Source organism: Odocoileus virginianus, chromosome 17 (assembly GCF_023699985.2).
Source record: "Odocoileus virginianus isolate 20LAN1187 ecotype Illinois chromosome 17, Ovbor_1.2, whole genome shotgun sequence".
Taxonomy (NCBI): domain Eukaryota; kingdom Metazoa; phylum Chordata; class Mammalia; order Artiodactyla; family Cervidae; genus Odocoileus; species Odocoileus virginianus.
The window spans coordinates 37,885,864-37,903,125 of record NC_069690.1 but is presented as its reverse complement, the minus strand read 5'-3'; the positions used below and the strand labels follow the sequence as shown (position 1 = coordinate 37,903,125).

The 17,262-nt window shown below is 48.7% G+C and overlaps 1 protein-coding gene across 2 annotated transcripts in view; it reads left to right on the top strand.

Moving 5' to 3' along the window:
- Positions 1-17,262, top strand: part of PLXDC1 (plexin domain containing 1) — a 65,900-nt gene that overhangs the window by 15,858 nt on the left and 32,780 nt on the right. For both annotated transcript variants that reach the window (XM_070479381.1, XM_070479380.1), the window contains exons 3-6: positions 14,942-15,085; positions 15,365-15,434; positions 16,124-16,246; positions 16,877-16,995. In XM_070479381.1, the coding sequence (XP_070335482.1) occupies positions 14,942-15,085; positions 15,365-15,434; positions 16,124-16,246; positions 16,877-16,995 (456 nt within the window). The remainder of the gene's footprint in view (positions 1-14,941; positions 15,086-15,364; positions 15,435-16,123; positions 16,247-16,876; positions 16,996-17,262) is intronic.

The following is a 17,262-nucleotide window of genomic DNA, read 5'->3' as shown; positions in this document are numbered from 1 at the left end:
TCTGACAAAGTTGAGACTCAAGAGCAAAACGCCAGGCACTTGATGCGTTCTCAGTCGGGGATGTCGCCGCTGCCTGGCTCGGTAAGGGTGCCACAGCGCCCCCTGCTGGCTGCTCAGCCTAAGGCGGTCCGCCTCCCACGCCGTCCCTTTCGTTGACCGGCTCCCTTTTTCTTCAGCCGGCTAGTTGGTCTGTCGGTGGGTTGGTTGGTTGGTTTTCTTTCTTTCTTGTTGAGGTGAGAGTCACATTAAAAAATTAACCATTTTAAAGTGAAGTGCGTTTAACAAGCCCACAGTGTTGTGCAACCATCACCTCTATCTGGTCCCGAAACATTTTCATCCCCAAAAAGGAAACCCTGGATTTAGGCTGTCGCTCCACAACCCCCGCTTCAAGTCCCAAGTAACCCCCGATCTGTGTTCTATTTCTATGAATTTACCTGTTCTGGATAGTTCATATATAAATGAAATACCATATATGATCTTTCATGTCTGGTTTCTTTCACCTGGCATAATGTTTTCAAGGCTATCCATTTTATGGCTGAATAGTGTCTTCCATTATATGGATATACCATAGTTTTGTTCATCTGTTCCTTTGTTGATAGACATTTGGGTTTCCTCCTTTTGGCTATTGTGAGCAGTGCTGCTGGGAACATGTATACGTGTACTTGTTAGAGTACATATTTTCAGCTCTTTGGGGTATATAACCTAGAAGTGAAATTGCTGAGTCATAGTGTAATTCTATGCTGAATTCTTTGAGGAACTGCCAGACTGTTTTCCACAGTGACTGAACCATATTACATTCCCACCAGCAATGTATGAGGGTTCCCATTTCTCCACATCCTTGCCAACGTTTGTTATTTCTCTCTCTCTCTTTTTTTAAATTATAGCATCCTAGTGGGTTGGAGAAGGAAATGGCAACCCACTCCAGTGTTCTCGCCTGGAGAATCCCAGGGACGGCGGAGCCTGGTGGGCTGCCGTCTATGGGGTCGCACAGAGTCAGACACGACTGAAGCGACTCAGCAGCAGCAGCAGTGGGTGTGATCTAGTATCTCACTATGGTTTTGCTTTGTGTTTCCCTAATAACTCATGATACTGAGCTTCTTTTCTTCTGCTTGTTGGCCATTTGTATATTTTCTTTGGAGAAATGTCTACTTATGTCTTTTGCCCATTTATAAAATTGGGTGATTTGTCTTTTTGTCTCAGGCAGCTTTCTTAACCTCTCTGAGCCCATTTCTTCATTGTCACATGAGGATGCTATTGCCTAATGGCAAAGGTGTCATACACTAACCTACATAAAGGGGCCCGGAGCTGGGAATGATAAACATCAGCTGACTCTGAATTAGTCTCTGGTTAAGGTGACCAACCATCTGTGTTTCCCCAAGATGGTCCTGTTTTTGACACTGAATGTCCAGCATCCTGGGAAACCCATCGGTCTCAGGCACATTGAAACAGTGGGTCATCTTAATCTGGTCCCAATATGGTAAATAGTGTGTGTCTTTGCTGTGCTGTCACTCTAAACCTCAGTTTCCTCACCTAAATGTCTCATAGAGTTTTCATAAAAATCAGTTGAGCTAACTGATTGAAAAGTTAATCAGAAAGGTCTAGGAAAAATGAGTAGTGGTTTCTCCCCAGATCTTAGCTGGAAGTACAAAAATGGGGCCCCAGCCGCAAAGGAGGCTTTCCTGACATTGAAGCTTTAGGGGCTACTATTCATATCATCACAATTCCTCACTGTATAATGGGAACTTGTTATAATGCAGAAGCTCAGGCCCCTCAGACCTGCAGAACAGAATCTGACTCCCAAGTGATTCTTATGCACATTGAAACTTGAGAAGCACTGCTTTGTATCAGAGGCTTTGAAGCAGGGATGATAATTCCGGATATGAAAAGTGTATCAACAAATTCATCATAGTATTTAAAATAGAAAAATAGAGCATAAAAACTGGAAACTAAGTGCTCCCGAATAAGGAGATAGTTAAGAAAATTATGGGTTTTCTTCTGAGTAGATGGTCATGATTCATTTACAAATGATTGTTAAAAGACCATGTTCAACATCAGAAACTGCTTCAGATATCATGAAACATGACAGAACCATCCACACAACTAGGTAATCAGCAGGATTATAGCCACATGAAATTACATCCAGATGAAAAAGACTAGAAGGATATATGCCAGAATGGGACCAGGTGATAGGTGGAGGAGGCCTGTTTTTGTTTTGTTGCTTGTTATTCTAATTCCCTGTGATTACATGAAATATACTGATGCTGTCAAAATCTCTGGTTGACTGATAGATACTCCTCCAAAAGCCCACATATTGAATCAGTGTCAGGATAAGATGATTCTTCCATTTCCGTGAAGTGTCAGGGGGTATTAAAAAATGCTTTGTCTAGAAAGTCAGTTCACATCTTCTTTCCAAGCCTGGTCCAAACCCCTCTTTCAGCACCTTCTCAGGTCAGCCTCACGCATCCTGACACCTCTTTATCCCAGGCTTTTAGCACCATATCAAAGCCCCTTTGTCTAGCCTGGGTCCCTCCCTTCCCAGGCTAGCCCAGGGGACCTACTTTCTGCAATTCTGTGATGACAGTGTTCCATGTGGTTTATTTCAGTCTAAGGCTTGAATGCCTCAAGAGGGCAGATGGAGGTTAATTATGTAGGTGCATGAGGTGAAGGAAACTAAAGGAGCACTCCCTGAGAGCTGGCCTCACTCCCTGGATTTCATTTCAGCCATTCAACAACAAAGGTTAGTATAGTCAAAGCTATGGTTTTTCCAGTAGTCATGTATGAATGTGAGAGCTGGACAATAAAAAAGGCTGAGCGCCAAAGAATTGTTGCCTTCAAACTGTGGTATTGGAGAAGACTCTTGAGAGTCCCTTAGGCAGCAAGGAGATGAAACCAGTCAGTCCTAAAGGATATCAGTCCTGAATATTCATTGGAAGGACTGATGCTGAAGCTGAAGCTCCAATACTTTGGCTACCTGATGCGAAGAGCTGACTCATTGGAAAAGACCCTGATGCTGGGAAAGATTGAAGGCAGGAGGAGAAGGGGATGACAGAGGACGAGATGGTTGGATGGCATCACCGACTCAATGAACATAAGTTTGAGCAAGCTCCAGGAGTTGGTGAAGGACAGGGAAGCCTGGCGTGCTGCAGTCAATGGGATCACAAAGAGTTGGGCACAACTGAGCGATTGAACAACACTCCAGGAAGCAAGTGTTTCTTTCTTTCTTTCTTTCTTTTTTCTTTCTTTTTTTTTGGTAAGTGTTTCTAATACTATCGGGGAACAGAGACCTAAAGTGCTGGGCGAAGGTTGCACAACCAGTGAGTGGCAGAGCCAGGATGAGGACTCAAGTCTTTCTGTCCTCGGAGACCTCAGAGACAAAAATGAGTGACCTGTTGGTCCACACAGAGGGCGCTTCTTGACTAGAACTTTTCCAACTTTATTGTGCCAAATGATGCCTTGGGAAGCTTGTTTAAATGTGGATTTTGATCCAGCAGTTTTGGGGTTGCGTCCTGAATTCTGCAGGTGGCACTACCAGTAAAGAGCCCTCCTGCCAATGCAGGAGACATAAGAGATGTGGGTTTGATTCCTGGGTTGGGAAGATCTCCTGGGGTAGGAAATGGCAACCCACTCCAGTATTCTTACCTGGAGAATCCCGTGGACAGAGGAGCCTGGCGGGCTACAGTCCATAGGGTTGCAAAGAGTCGGACACGATGGAGGTGATTTAGCACACGCGCACCTGGATTCTGCATTTCCGGTGAGCTCTCAGGTGAATCTGATGTTGCTGGTCCCTGGGCCACACTTTGAGTAGCAGGGATCTAGAAAACATTTTCGTTGGCCTTGTAAGGCCTCCTAGAGCAGTGGAGGCAGGCAATGGGATACTCAGTAATCCCCTCAGCATGTCCTGGGTTGGACCCAGCTGCCTGGCCCACCCTTCTAAGCAGCACGGCCAGCCTGGCTTCTTCAACAGGCCCTGCAGGGTGCACTTGGTTGCCTGCCCCGGCATTTCCACCTGCCAGTTGGCTGGCGAGTGATGGGCTGATGGTGACAGCTTAGCCAGAGTTCCTGTCCAGAAACGGCTTGAGCTCAGCCAAGGTAAATGCTGCCCCGCTGTCAGAAATGAAGTACCTGGCAGGCTCCCGGCATGAATAATTGAGGCAGAAGAGACACTGTAACAGCAGGCGCTGAAGATGGAGCTGGGGATGGTTTTGAGGAGGCAGCCTCCCCAGTCAAGACCTTTCCTGGAAAGGTTCAACAGATTCATCATAATAGCTCCCACTTTTCAAACCCCTACTGTGGATGCTGGGCTAAGAGCTTTATGTGCTTATGTTTTTGTCTAATCCTTGCAAGAGCTCTGTGAGAAAGGTTACTGATGAGGGAACTGATGCTTGAGGGGAAAGGAATGTGTGGCATCAACTATTATACAGTGGGGCTAGTTGTTGAACTCGGGTCTGCTAACTCCACAGCCCCTGCCCTTGATCCTAGAGGTACCCCAGGGGCCACTGTGGGTGGAGGGTGGTAGAGAAGGAACTAGCACAGCAGGGTGGGTTTTGGGCCTTCTCTTTTCTCCCTGCAGAGTGCTTTACTTTGATGTAATTTATGTACTGCACCTCCATGGAAGGCTAATTGGAAGAAAGGGTTTCATGGCCAGAAAGGTTTGAAAACCACGTCATGCTGCTTCCCCACATGAATGTGGTTTACCCACTGGGGCTTCTTGCAGGCATTTCAAGGAAACACAGTTCCCTTTGGCAGACTTGCCAAGAGGTCTGGCTTGTGCTGTGCTCTCTGACCTTCTGTCGTGTGAGGTCACCCCCAACACAGCTTCAAGCCTCTAGCCACAGTGCCTGGCAGGCTGCCCTCTGGGGTAACAGGTCTGCCTCACAGATAGCAGGTCAAATGCGGTGTCAGCTGTGAAGTGTGTGGATTCCTCAGGTGAGTTCACTGCCAGGCAAGCCTCTAAATCCTTTTCCTTTGTCATGCACAGTCACTTCAGCTGTGTCTGACTCTTTGTGACCCCGCGGACTGTAGCCCGCCAGGCTCCTCTGTCCATGGGATTATCCCAGGAAAAATACTGGATTGGGTTGCCATTTCCTCCTCCAGGGGATCTTCTGGACCTAGGGATCAAACCTGCATCTCCTACATTGGCAGGCAGGGTCTTTACCACTGAGCCACCTGGGAAGCCCTTTCAGGAGACATCAATTCACTTCAGTTCAGTCGCTCAGTCGTGTCCGACTCTTTGCAACCCCATGAACCGCAGCACACCAGGCTTCCCTGTCCATCACCAACTCCCAGAGTCCACCCAAACCCATGTCCATTGAGTCGGTGATGCCATCTAACCGTCTCATCCTCTGTCGTCCCCTTCTCCTCCTGCCCCCAATCCCTTCCAGCATCAGGGTCTTCTCAAATGAGTCAACTATTAGCATGAGGTGGCCAAAGTACTGGAGTTTCAGCTTCAGCATCAGTCCTTCCAATGAACACCCAGGACTGATCTCCTTTAGGGTGGACTGGTTGGATCTCCTTGCAGTCCAAGGGACTCTCAAGAGTCTTCTCCAACACCACAGTTCAAAAGCATCAATTCTTCTGCACTCAGCTTTCTTTATAGTCCAACTCTCACCTCCGTACATGACCACTGGAAAAACCATAGCCTTGACTAGATGGACCTTTGTTGGCAAAGTAATGTCTCTGCTTTTTAATATGCTGTCTAGTGAAGTCGCTCAGTCATGTCTGACTCTTTGCGGCCCCATGGACTGTAGCCTACCAGGCTCCTCCATCTGTGGGATTCTCAGTCAAGAATACTGGAGTGGGTTGCCATTTCCTTCTCCAGGAGATCTTCTCAACCCAGGGATCGAACCCGGGTCTCCCGCATTGCAGGCAAACACTTTACCATCTGAGCCACAAGGGAAGCTCCAATATGCTGTCTACGTTGGTCATAACTTTCCTTCCAAGGAGTAAGCGTCTTTTAATTTCATGGCTGCAATCACCATCTGCAGTGATTTTGGAGCCCAGAAAAATAAAGTCAGCCACTGTTTCCACTGTTTCCCCATCTAGTTGCCAGGAAGTGATGGGACCAGCTGCCATGATCTTAGTTTTCTGAATGTTGAGCTTTAAGCCAACTTTTTCACTCTCCCCTTTCACTTTCATCAAGAGGCTCTTTGGTTGTTCTTCACTTTCTGCCTTAAGGGTGGTATCATCTGCATATCTGAGGTTATTGATATTTCTTCTGGCAATCTTGATTCCAGCTTGTGCTTCCTCCAGCCCAGTGTTTTTGCATATGTTAAATAAGTAGGATGACAATATACAGCCTTGATGTACTCCCTTTCCTATTTGGAACCAGTCTGTTATTCCATGTCCAGTTCTCACTGTTGCTTCCTGACCTGCATACAGGTTTCTCAAGAGGCAGGTCAGGTGGTCTGGTATTCCCATCTCTTTCAGAATTTTCCACAGTTTATTGTGATCCACACAGTCAAAGGCTTTGGCATAATCATTAAAGGACATATATATGTGGAAAACAGTGGTGAAACAGATCACCAGCCCAGGTAGGGTGCATGAGACAAGTGCTGGGGCCTGGTGCACTGGGAAGACCCAGAGGGATCGGGTGGAGAGGGAGGTGGGAGGGGTTACTGGGATGGGGAATACATGTAAATCCATGGCTAATTCATTTCAATGTATGACAAAAACTACTGCAATGATGTAAAGTAATTAGCCTCCAACTAATAAAAATAAATGGAAAAAAAAAAGAAAAAAATAATAAAACCAAAAAAAAAAAAAAAAAGAAAAGAGTGAAGAAGGCTTCCGATTGAGTGGCCTGAGGAGGCTATTTAGAACCTTGTATTAATTAGGATACAGATTCAGCTGTTGTAAAAATGACCAACTGACAGGGTACTTAGACATGAAAGAGATTTGTTCCTCTCTTACATGTAATAGTGTGAGCATAAGTAAGCAGGAGTTGTAGTGTCTCCATGGTGTTAGAGACCCAGCTTCTCTCTACAACGTTTATCTGTCATGTTATGGTCCAAAATGGCTGTTTCAGCTCCTGCCATCACATCTGCATCCCAGCCAATGGAAACTGAGAAAGGTGAGAGCCCCTTAATTCCTATTGAGGCCAATCATTCTTCTCATCTTCCATTGGTGAGACATAGCCATATAGCCACACGTAGCTGTAAGGAGGGCAGGGAAATGTGGTCTAGCTGGATACTTATGTGTCTAACAAAAACTGGGTGGTTCTGCTACTGAAGGAAGAAGAGGAGGATGATTACTGGGAGACAGTTGTCAGTGTCTGCCATGAGTGGACTTGCACCATCAAAACTGCATGCCGTGGCAGCATAAGGGACCTGCAGCTGCAGACAGGAAGCACCCCCATGGCTGGTGAATTCCAAGCCACCACCAAGTCCGGAAGCCAGTGGCAATTGACTTTGTAGAAGAAAAAGCATGGCAGCCAAGGAAAAATTCTCCCAGAAATTTAGTTTCTCATTTCTCTCTTTCCATGTAGATTCTTGCTATCTATGCTGGCGAAGGACTGTCTGGAGTATCCCTCAAAATCCTTCCTCTGATCACCCCAAGAGCACAGCTATTCTCTTTAGGGCTCTTTTATTGCCAAGGAGCCATTCAAGCTGTCTTGGGAAAGATTTATAGAGAGAGTTCAGAGACTTGCCAAGGGATCCATGAGCTAGAGATGAAGCCTGACCTTCTAGCCTGACCTTGGACCTAGAAAACCATGAGGAACCAGGGCTGCTTTTTCTGTCTTTCGAGACCCTCCTCAACTCGGTCTGTTTTTCACTTATCCAGCATGTATTTATTGAAGCCACATGTGAGGGCTGGCTTCCTTCTCCTTTCTGTGAGCAGCAGTCACACTTAGGACAAGGCCCTGATTACACCAGAGGCCCTGTGCTCCTCACTTGCGGCCCTGCTGCACTCTCAGTCACGTGACTGAGGACACTTCCTCTGGGTTTATTGTTTTGGTTTTTGGTCAGGTGGCAGCGTGGGGAACCTCCCTGCCCAGGAATCGAACCCATGCTGCCTGTGTTGGAAATGCAGAGTCTTAACCACTGGAATACCAGGACCTGCTCCGAGTCTGAGCAGGTGGAATCAGGGTTTCCTTGCATGGCCTGAAAGCATCTCCCTCATTAGCTTCACTTCCTTGGAGAAGAACTTGAGGAATCAGGAGACGTCCTTCCTTCGTTCCCTCCCTCCCTCCTTCTTTCCTCCTTTGATAGAGAACTGTTTTTCTCATCCTCTCCCCTTCCTTGTATCTCAGATTCCTTCTGCCCTGCCCCACTCCAGACAGGAATACAGCCTAAGGGACATGCTTCAAGCTGCAACTGGACCAATTCAGACCTTTTGACTGGAAGGGCCTCCTCAGATGATGGTACGAGCGTTTGGGGAGCAGAAGATGGGGAGCTGGAGGCACCTTCCTGTGTGTCTGATGTCCTGCCAGTGTGAATGCTGTCCAGAGACTTGCTTCCTTCACAAGTGGCTCTTGTGTCTGTCACCTGCATCAGTGATGGGGGAGGATGCTGTCCTTGTTGGAGCTTCAGCTTCAGCATCAGTCCTTCCAGTGAATATTCAGGGTTGATTTCCTTTAGGACTGGTTCGATCTCCTTGCTGTCCGTTAAGATGTGCCATTGGAAGGCTTCTTGGGAGCTCCAAGAATGAGATGATCCTGTCCCAGGATTCCCCCAGTAGCACACAGCCTCCTCAGCAGAGCAGCACTGGCTAGGGTGGTGGGCTGTTTGTCCTTCATGGGCAGAGAACTCAGAGTAGCAAGCTGGTGAGACACATCCCCAGTCACCCCACCCTTTGCCTCTTAGGTGACACAGCAAGAGATGTGTCAGCGTCTGTTTGGGCTTCACAACTGCAGAGCGTGGCTTCTGTGCAGGGCTCTTATTTCCAGTGCTTGGAGGTTTGGTGAACACTGTCCCCAGGTGAGTCCCAGGGATGAGGTGATGGAAACCAGACCCTTTTCCAGGCCTCCAAGCAGCTGTTTTAAACCTGTTCCCCATGAGCTACTGTCTCGCTTTGTTTGGTAATAACATCCCATCCTGCTCACTAGAATGCATGGCGATAGCAATAAAACAAAAGAAGAGCAGGCTTTCAACAAACTATGCTTTGAAATTATGAATGGTTGGTTATTCATTTATTAACATATCCTCCAATCGAGGGCGTACTCTGCTTAAACCCCATAGGTGGGACTTCCCTGGTGGTCTAGTAGTTCACACTCCACACCTCCAATGCAGGGGGCACGGATTGGATCTCTGGTTTGGGAACTAAGATCCCACATACTGTACAGCACAGCCTAAAAATAACCCACTATAGGTAAAGGCTGACCTTATTTGTGGGGAAATTATGGTCTTCTAGGAAAGGCAGGTATGGACATAACAAGTCTAAAAGTCAAATCAGTCATAGCAAGTGTGCAACACATGGAGAGGCAGAAGTCCGAGGTGTGATGAGAGTGTAACAGGGACATCAGGAAGCCACTCCTGATGAAAGAACACCTGAAGCAGTGACCACCGAACTGAGATCTGAAGGACCATGAGGAGGCAGCTTCTGAACTGAACGAAAAAGAGGTTTTGAGGCATAGGAAATACCAAGGTCCTGAGTCAGACAAGCACTTGGTGATTTCAGGAACTGAAAGAAGCCCAGCCGGGCTGGGGCAAGGAGAGCAGGGGTGGGGGTGGGGTGGGGAGACCTGGGGAGGGAGATGGGGGGGGGGGGCCAGACTACCACGTATCAGGAAGAATTCATGTTTGCATATAACAGAATGCTGAATGTGAGGCCTTAACAAGCATTCCTCCAGGGACCCAGGTTCTAACTGTCCACTCCACTATCCTTAGGATGCAGCTCTTATCTTCATTGCTTCCCTGGTGGCTCAGATGATAAGGAATCTGCCTCCAATGCAGGAGACGAGGATTTGATCCCTGGATTGGGAAGATCTCCTGCAGAAGGGAATGGCTACCCACTCCAGTATTCTTGCCTGGGGAACCCCATGGACAGAGGAGCCTGGCAGGCTACAGTCCATGAGGTTGCAAAGAGTCGGACATGACTGAGTGACTAACATTTTTACTTGTCTTAATGCTCACAAGATGGCTGTTGAAGCTCCAGTCATCACATCTGCATTCCAGGCAGGAATAAAGAGAAGGACACAGGCAAGAGGGATGAGCAGTCAAATTTGACCTCTTGTAAAAGGCTCTACTAGAACCTTCAGTATATCTCATAAGTCAGCCTGCATCACATGGTAAGCCTTAAGTCATCCAGGGAATGAAGTTTTTTAGTTGACTACATTGCTGCTTGTTACAAGATCAATGTGCTATTAGTAAAGAAGAGGGGTAATGAATATTGGATAGGCGAAGTCTAGAGTTTGCTTCACAGGGCCTTGGAGGTCATGGTAAGGAATGTGGCCTTCAATCTGAGTGCAGCTGGGAAGCCGCAGAATGTTCTAAGCAGGACTGTGACAAGAAGGGGGAGACATTGAGGGTTGCCCCTTTGAGGCACAGCATCACACAACTGTGGACTTCTTTATTAGCCTCCTAGGGCTGCCATAGCCGAGTATCACAAACTGGGTGGCTTAAAACAATAGATATTATTCTCTCACAGTTTTGGCCAGAAATCTGAATCAAGGTGTCAGCAAGGTCACAGTCACTCTGGAGGTTAGGGTAGAATTCTTCCTTGCCTCCTCCTAGTTTCTGGTGGCCTCTGATAATCCTTAATGTTTTTTTGTAAACTGCATCACTCCAGTCTCTCTCTTTGATGTCACTTCTTCCCTGTGTCCCGTCTGTGTTTCTGTATCTGAATCTTCCTCTCCTTTGTTTTGTAGCAATCATATAACAAGCCTGTCATTGGATTTAAGTCCAACCCTAATGCAGTAGAACCTCATCTTAACTTGACATCTGCAAAGACTTATTTCCATATATGGTCATATCCAAAGCACTGGGGGTTATGACTTAAACATAGCTTTATGAGGGACACAATTAAACCTTCTGTGCATTTGAAAGGACTAACTTGGTGGTTAGTCCACGAAGTCAAAGAGGGACTTCCTTGGTGGTCCAGTGGCTAAGACTCCCAACTTCTAATGTAAGGGGCCTGGTAGGGTTCGATCCCTGACCAGGGAACTAGATCCCGCATGCCACAACTATGACCTGACACAATCAAATAAATTGATTAAATTAAATACATATTTTAAAAAAAGGACTAGAGAGCCACCTAGACCCTGCTTGGCTCTGTTGGCTGCTCATGTCCTCCTCCCCTACTTTTGATGAAAAGACAGCCCAGGAATTAGGGAGGCAAGTTTACTTCCAAAATCTTGACTGTGCCAGGCACTGGTCCCTCTTACTTCTATAAAAGGGCAAAAGGAAGGTTCTGGGCTCCCTGCACAGGCCTCGCCTCGCCTCAGCAAACCCTTCTCAGGTATCAAGGATTCAGGGATCTTGAGCCGTGGTGCAGAGGTGATTTTCGCCTGTCCTTCTGTGTCAGAGGCTTAGAGTTTGAGGCAGTGGGTGGAGGTTGGAGAGGATATCTAAATGGGGGGCTGAATAGCATCTAAACTAGGTTTCCTTTCTTCAAGCAAAATTTTAGGCCCACTGATGCTGTTTAATAAACCACTCCTTTGTTGGACCTAGTGGAGAGAGGAATTGAGAGCTAGTTGTGTCTGTGGCAGGTGGTCGCAGCTGAGCCTGAATTGGCTTCAGAGTTGCGGTCCTGCAGACTTTCAGATGCACAGTGTTGGTCAGGGCCCCCTGTGGTTGTTCTTTGAGGTGGAATAAAATCCACTCACCACGTGATTCCCTGGAAGCACCTTGAGGGCCTTCGGACTCTTCTCTTGGGCACATTTGTTCATGTGTCTTTGCATGAGTTGGTGTGCAAGGGGCTTTCTTTCTTGGCAGGTTTTTTTTTTTTTTTTTCTGGAGCTTCTTTATTTTTTAAAAAAATTGAAGTATAGTTAATTCACCAGGTTTCCCTGGTGGCTCAGATGGTAAAGAATCTGCCTACAATGCAGGATACCCAGATTCAATTCCTGGGTCAGGAAGATCCCCTGGAGAAGGGAATAAGAGAGGAGCCTGGTGGGCTACAGTTCATAGGATCGGAAAGAGTTGGACAGGACTGAAGCAACTTAGCATGCATGCATACATAGTTTATTTACAATGTTGTGTTAATTTTGGATATACAGCAAAGTGATTCAGTATTCTATATTCTTTTCTATTCTTTCTATATTCTTTTCCACTATGGTTTGTCTCAGGGTACTGAATAGAGTTCCCTCTGCATAGAGTTCCCTCTGCTATACGGTAGAACCTTGTTTATCCTTTCTATGTAAAATACTTTGCATCTGCTAATGTCAAACTCCCAGTTCATCCGTTCTCTACACCCCTTCCCGGTGGCAACCACAAGTCTGTTGTCTATGTCTGTGAGTCTTCTTCGGTTTTGTAGATAGGTTCATTTGTGTCATATTTTAAATTCCACATGTAAGTGATATCATATGGTATTTGTCTTTCTCTTTCTGACTTACTTCACTTATATGATAATCTCTAGTTGTATCCATGTTGCTGCAAATAGCATTATTTATTTTTTTATGACTGAGTAGTATTTTGTTGTATATATGTGCCACATCTTCTTTATCCAGTCATCTGTCAATGGACATTTAGGTTGTTTTCATCTCTTGGCTATTGAGAATAGTGCTGCTATGAACATAGGAGTGCATGTTTATTTTTAAATTATAGTTTTGTCTAGATATATGCTCAGGAGTGGGATTGTTGGATCATACGACAATTCTAGTTTTAGTTTTCTGAGGGACCTCCATACTATTTTCCATAGTGGTATCAGGTAATTTTGGGGGTTGTTTTTTGCTTTTTTTTTTTTTTTTTGGTGATCAAGGTGGGGGCACCAGCAGATATGATTGGAGATAGGAAACTTGGAGACCCAAGGGGGAAAATATGACTTCTAGTCTTGGGCAGGGGGTGGGATGAGGGAAGAACCAGAAGCTGAAGGGGCTGCTTTCTTGAGGGAGGCTATGAGCACAGAAATTCCAATACCTGCAGGCAAGCTGAGATGCAGTGCTTCCTCCTCTGGGCATCTTCTAGGACCTCAGGGTAGATGACTGTGGCAGCAGTGGGAGGCCTCAGGTTGGCCCCCTGCTCAGGAGGTTTCATGAGTAAAACCAGAAATCCAGCAAACGTGGACCCAGGTGACTGTCACTAACAGGACCTGTGAGTCACCCTTTGAGGACTCCTGTGGGTGGTGGAGGCCCTCACTGGGCAAGTCGGGGGAGAATAGCAATAAGACGGTGATCTTTAAGCTGAACGTTGAAGAGGAGGGATCTGCCAGCGGAGAAAGCAGAGCCACTCCAGGCAGGAAGATCAGCATATGCAAAGGCCTGAGTGACCAATGGTGGCCTGAGACTATTGGGGAGGTGGTCTGGTGAGTGGGTGCCCAAGGGTGCATAGGTGAAGGAGAGAGAGAGAGAAGTGAAGCTAGAGAGAGGGTGGGGCAGGCTCATGGTGGAACCTCCTATGCATGGCTGAGGTTTGGGTTTTCACCTCTGGGCTAGTGGGACCCCCAGATGGCTTATGAGAAGAGGAGGGTGGCCTCATGTGTTTCTGATTTGTTTAGATCTGCTTGATGTCTGTGCTAGAAATGGGTGGAGGGGCCGGCAGTCTAGAGGCTGCAGGGGAGGAACCAGGCAGCAGCCAAAGGAAGTCGTCGACCCCCCACCCTCACCCCCACCCCCACCCTGCCTGGCCCCGTGTTTCTCCTGCTCATCTTCCCCCAGCCCTGCCCCAACCCCAAGCCCCAGAGAGTATCACTTGTCAGAAGAACAAGAGTCTGCCTCCAGGCGGGTGGAGAGAGCAGGCGACCCTCGGCCCTGCTCATGCTGGGACCCGGGCAAGGACTGGCTGGGCAGCTGGTGGCTTGGCAGGGAGAACATGGTTAGCTCTGCTGTGTCTGCAGCCACTGCCGCCCGACAGCCTGATTAATGACCTGCAACGCCTGGGGCTCTGCACGGGTCAGCAGCCCCACGGCTGTGGCAGCGGCCAAATGGACCTGCGTGCTGTGCCTCCGCTCCTCGTCGGCTGCGCTCCCAGACGGGCTGAAATGCTTTGACATGGCCTCCTCTCCAGGCTCTTCCACTCTTTCTGCTGATTGTTTCCCAGCCTCCTTTAAATCCTGCCCCTAAATGCTCCCTTGCAGGAGAGGCTTGACAGAATTAACTCCCAGCCCTCTGGATTCTGGCTTATTCTTTATTTTGTCCCAATCAGGCACATAGTAAAGCTTACAAATATGTCTTGAAGGCATCATTGCTGCTTCTTTCCCCATTCTCAACTCTGTAGTGACTCATATGGGCCCTGTCTTATTTCTCTGCTAGAGGGTCTCTGTTTGGGTATTCCGTTTGCATGGGTCCCACCTCCTCCATCAGACTAGCAGTGCCCAAGATCAAGGATCTGCCTCCGTCTTTAGATGGGTAGTTTCCAAGATTCAGATTTTTCTTCTCTGTTAAATTGGGTGCTCCCCAGGGCAGGGGGCTGTGTCTGCCCCTCAGTCTGGGAGCTCTCTGAAGACAGGGCTTTGTTTGGGGCTGCCTTATCTGTTGCTCCTTCACGTCCTGAGTTGAGCTCTACCTTGGATGTGCTCTGGGGCGGGGGTGAGGTAGCAGGGAGCGGAACTCAGGGCTCTAGGAAAAACCCCCTGTCCTGTCCTGGGGATGGCAGAGTGGACCACGGGTATAGCAGGCATGGATTTAGCTGGAGCAGAGCTGTTGGGGATGTAGCTAGGGTGCAGGTACTGAGCTCTCCAGGGCCAACAGCATCCAAGGGGCTCCCAGGCCTAAACCAGCTCTTCTGGGCTATGGTCTGGGAGGACCATGAATTCTCTATCCAGACATCTGGATGGAGAAGGTGCAGAGGGTGGTTGCTAGCATCCTATTTCCTCACCCTCCTGTGGGCTCTGTCTTGGATAATGACAGGAGGACAACCACAGCTACTATATGTCTCGTCTGTATGGCCCCAGCGAGCCCCGCAGCCAGGAGCTGTGGGTGGATGTGACCAAGGCCAACCAGAGCCAAGTGAAAGTTCACAGAATCCTCTCCAACACCCACCGGCAGGCTTCGGTGAGTGCCCCAGTCCCTGGCAGCACTACCTTGGGCTGGGAGGCTGGGGGCCAGCCCACTCTGCCTGGTCAGTGGGCATGGCTATGGCCTGAGGTCTGGGGTCTGGGGAGTGCCTTCCCAGGGGATCCTAGGGGGCTTGACCAGAGTTGGGGTGCCCACCTGTGGTCCTGCCCTGGACATGCCTACCCCCCACCCCATCCAGATAAGCATGGGGCCGTGTGACTGCCCAGCCACCTGGCCTGCAGCTTGGCCCCACTGACTCTCTCCCGTCCCCTGCAGAGAGTGGTCTTGTCCTTTGATTTCCCTTTCTACGGGCATCCTCTGCGGCAGATCACCATAGCAACCGGAGGTAAGGCCTTGTCTGTGGGGCTGGGAGAGGGTATGGAGATTTCAGCCAGAACCTGGGACCTAGCTGGGAAGGTTCACGGGAGACAGGGTTTTATAGATGGACTGGGGTGGGTCCCACATTGTGGCTCTCTCTTGGGGCCCCACTCTCAGGTGAGAGGTCATGAGTGTTTCGGACCACCTCCCTCACGTCTGCTGACTTAATTGTGTGTGTGTGTGTGTGTGCGTGTGTGTGTGTGTGTGTGTGTGTGTATGTGTGTGTGTGTGTGTGTGTATGTGTGTGTGTGTGTGTGTGTGTGTGTGTGTATGTGGGTGCACATGCATGTGTGTCTCCCTCTGGGTCAGCACAGGCCAGTGTAGGCTGTCCCTCGGCCCTTGTGCTTCTGAGTCTGTGAATGACAGGGAGGAGACTGCACTGAGAGCCTGTCTCCTGGAACCAGGCTCCCTGTTGATATGAGGGAGCCCATCTTGGATTCCTGTGCACTTCCAAGGGACAGAGATGGGTGGAGGGGCAGAGAGAAACTTCTTTAGTCTGGGCTCCTTTTGCTCTATATACACCAGACCCATGCCCACCATGTGATGCTAGGGGGTCAGAGATCCAAGACTCACTTCCAGCTCCATCTGCACTACTCCTTCCTGCACGAGGAAGCAAGTCCATCTCTGATGATTCATCTACACTTCTTCCCACCCCAGGCTTCATCTTCATGGGTGACGTGGTCCATCGGATGCTCACAGCTACTCAGTACGTGGCCCCTCTGATGGCCAACTTCAACCCTGGCTACTCTGACAACTCCACAGTTGCTTATTTTGACAATGGTGAGATCAGAGCTCAGAGTTTAATTCATCCAGCTCTGGGGATGCCTTGGTCTAGCCCCTTGAGAGGCGCCCAAGGCCCAGAGAGGGCAAGGGACTTGCCCACAGTCACACAGCATGGCAGCTACCCTACCTTTGTATTCATTTTCCTCCCTGGGGACAAAATGCCTGCTCCCTGATGAGAAAATCAAATGAAAACAATTGGCTCTCAGTAGAGGTGAAATAAATATTAGAGACCTTGATTGTTTCTTACTCTCCCCAGGTTGTCCCTTGAGAACCTACCTTCCACCCCAGGAGAACAGAAGTTTCTACTGTTTCTCTTCTTTTTCATCTCAGGGGGTCAGGATAGGCAAGAAGGACAGGGCAGTGCTTGGGGTTGGAGATGGTACAGGTACAATCACAGTACCTGGTTGGGGGCAGGGAGGGTGAAGCAGGGTCTCCTGGCTCCTCTCCAGCTTGAGAGCCAGACTGTTTGTGGGCTGCCCAGCTCCTACCTCCTGTCCAATTTGCAAACTGACCCCATCATCGCTAAGGACACCAGCTGGTGTCCCATCCACATGGGCCACTATTTCTGCAGGCCCCTGCTCCCCACACGACCTCCCTGTCCAGCCAAGTCTCCGCTCTCCTCACCAGGGACAGTCTTTGTTGTTCAGTGGGACCACGTCTACCTCCAGGGTCGGGAGGACAGGGGCAGCTTCACCTTCCAGGCAGCTCTGCACCAAGACGGCCGCATTGTCTTTGGCTACAAAGAGGTGAGTGGGCCGTTCTTTCATTCAACAAATATGTCGAGACCCTGTAGTGGGCCAGATGTAGGGTGTGGTCCTGGAGATACAGACGTTCACAGGATGGCTGCCGGCCCATCTTTGTGGAGCTGAGAATCTGGCTGGGGGAATAGATAGTAACTGTGGGGGGTGGGGCAAGTGTTCTTACATTGTGATGTCAGGAAAGCCTTTCACGGGGCTCTTTACCTGAATAGGAGCCTGGGAGGCTCTCCTGAGGAAAAGAGTTGAAAATCTTCA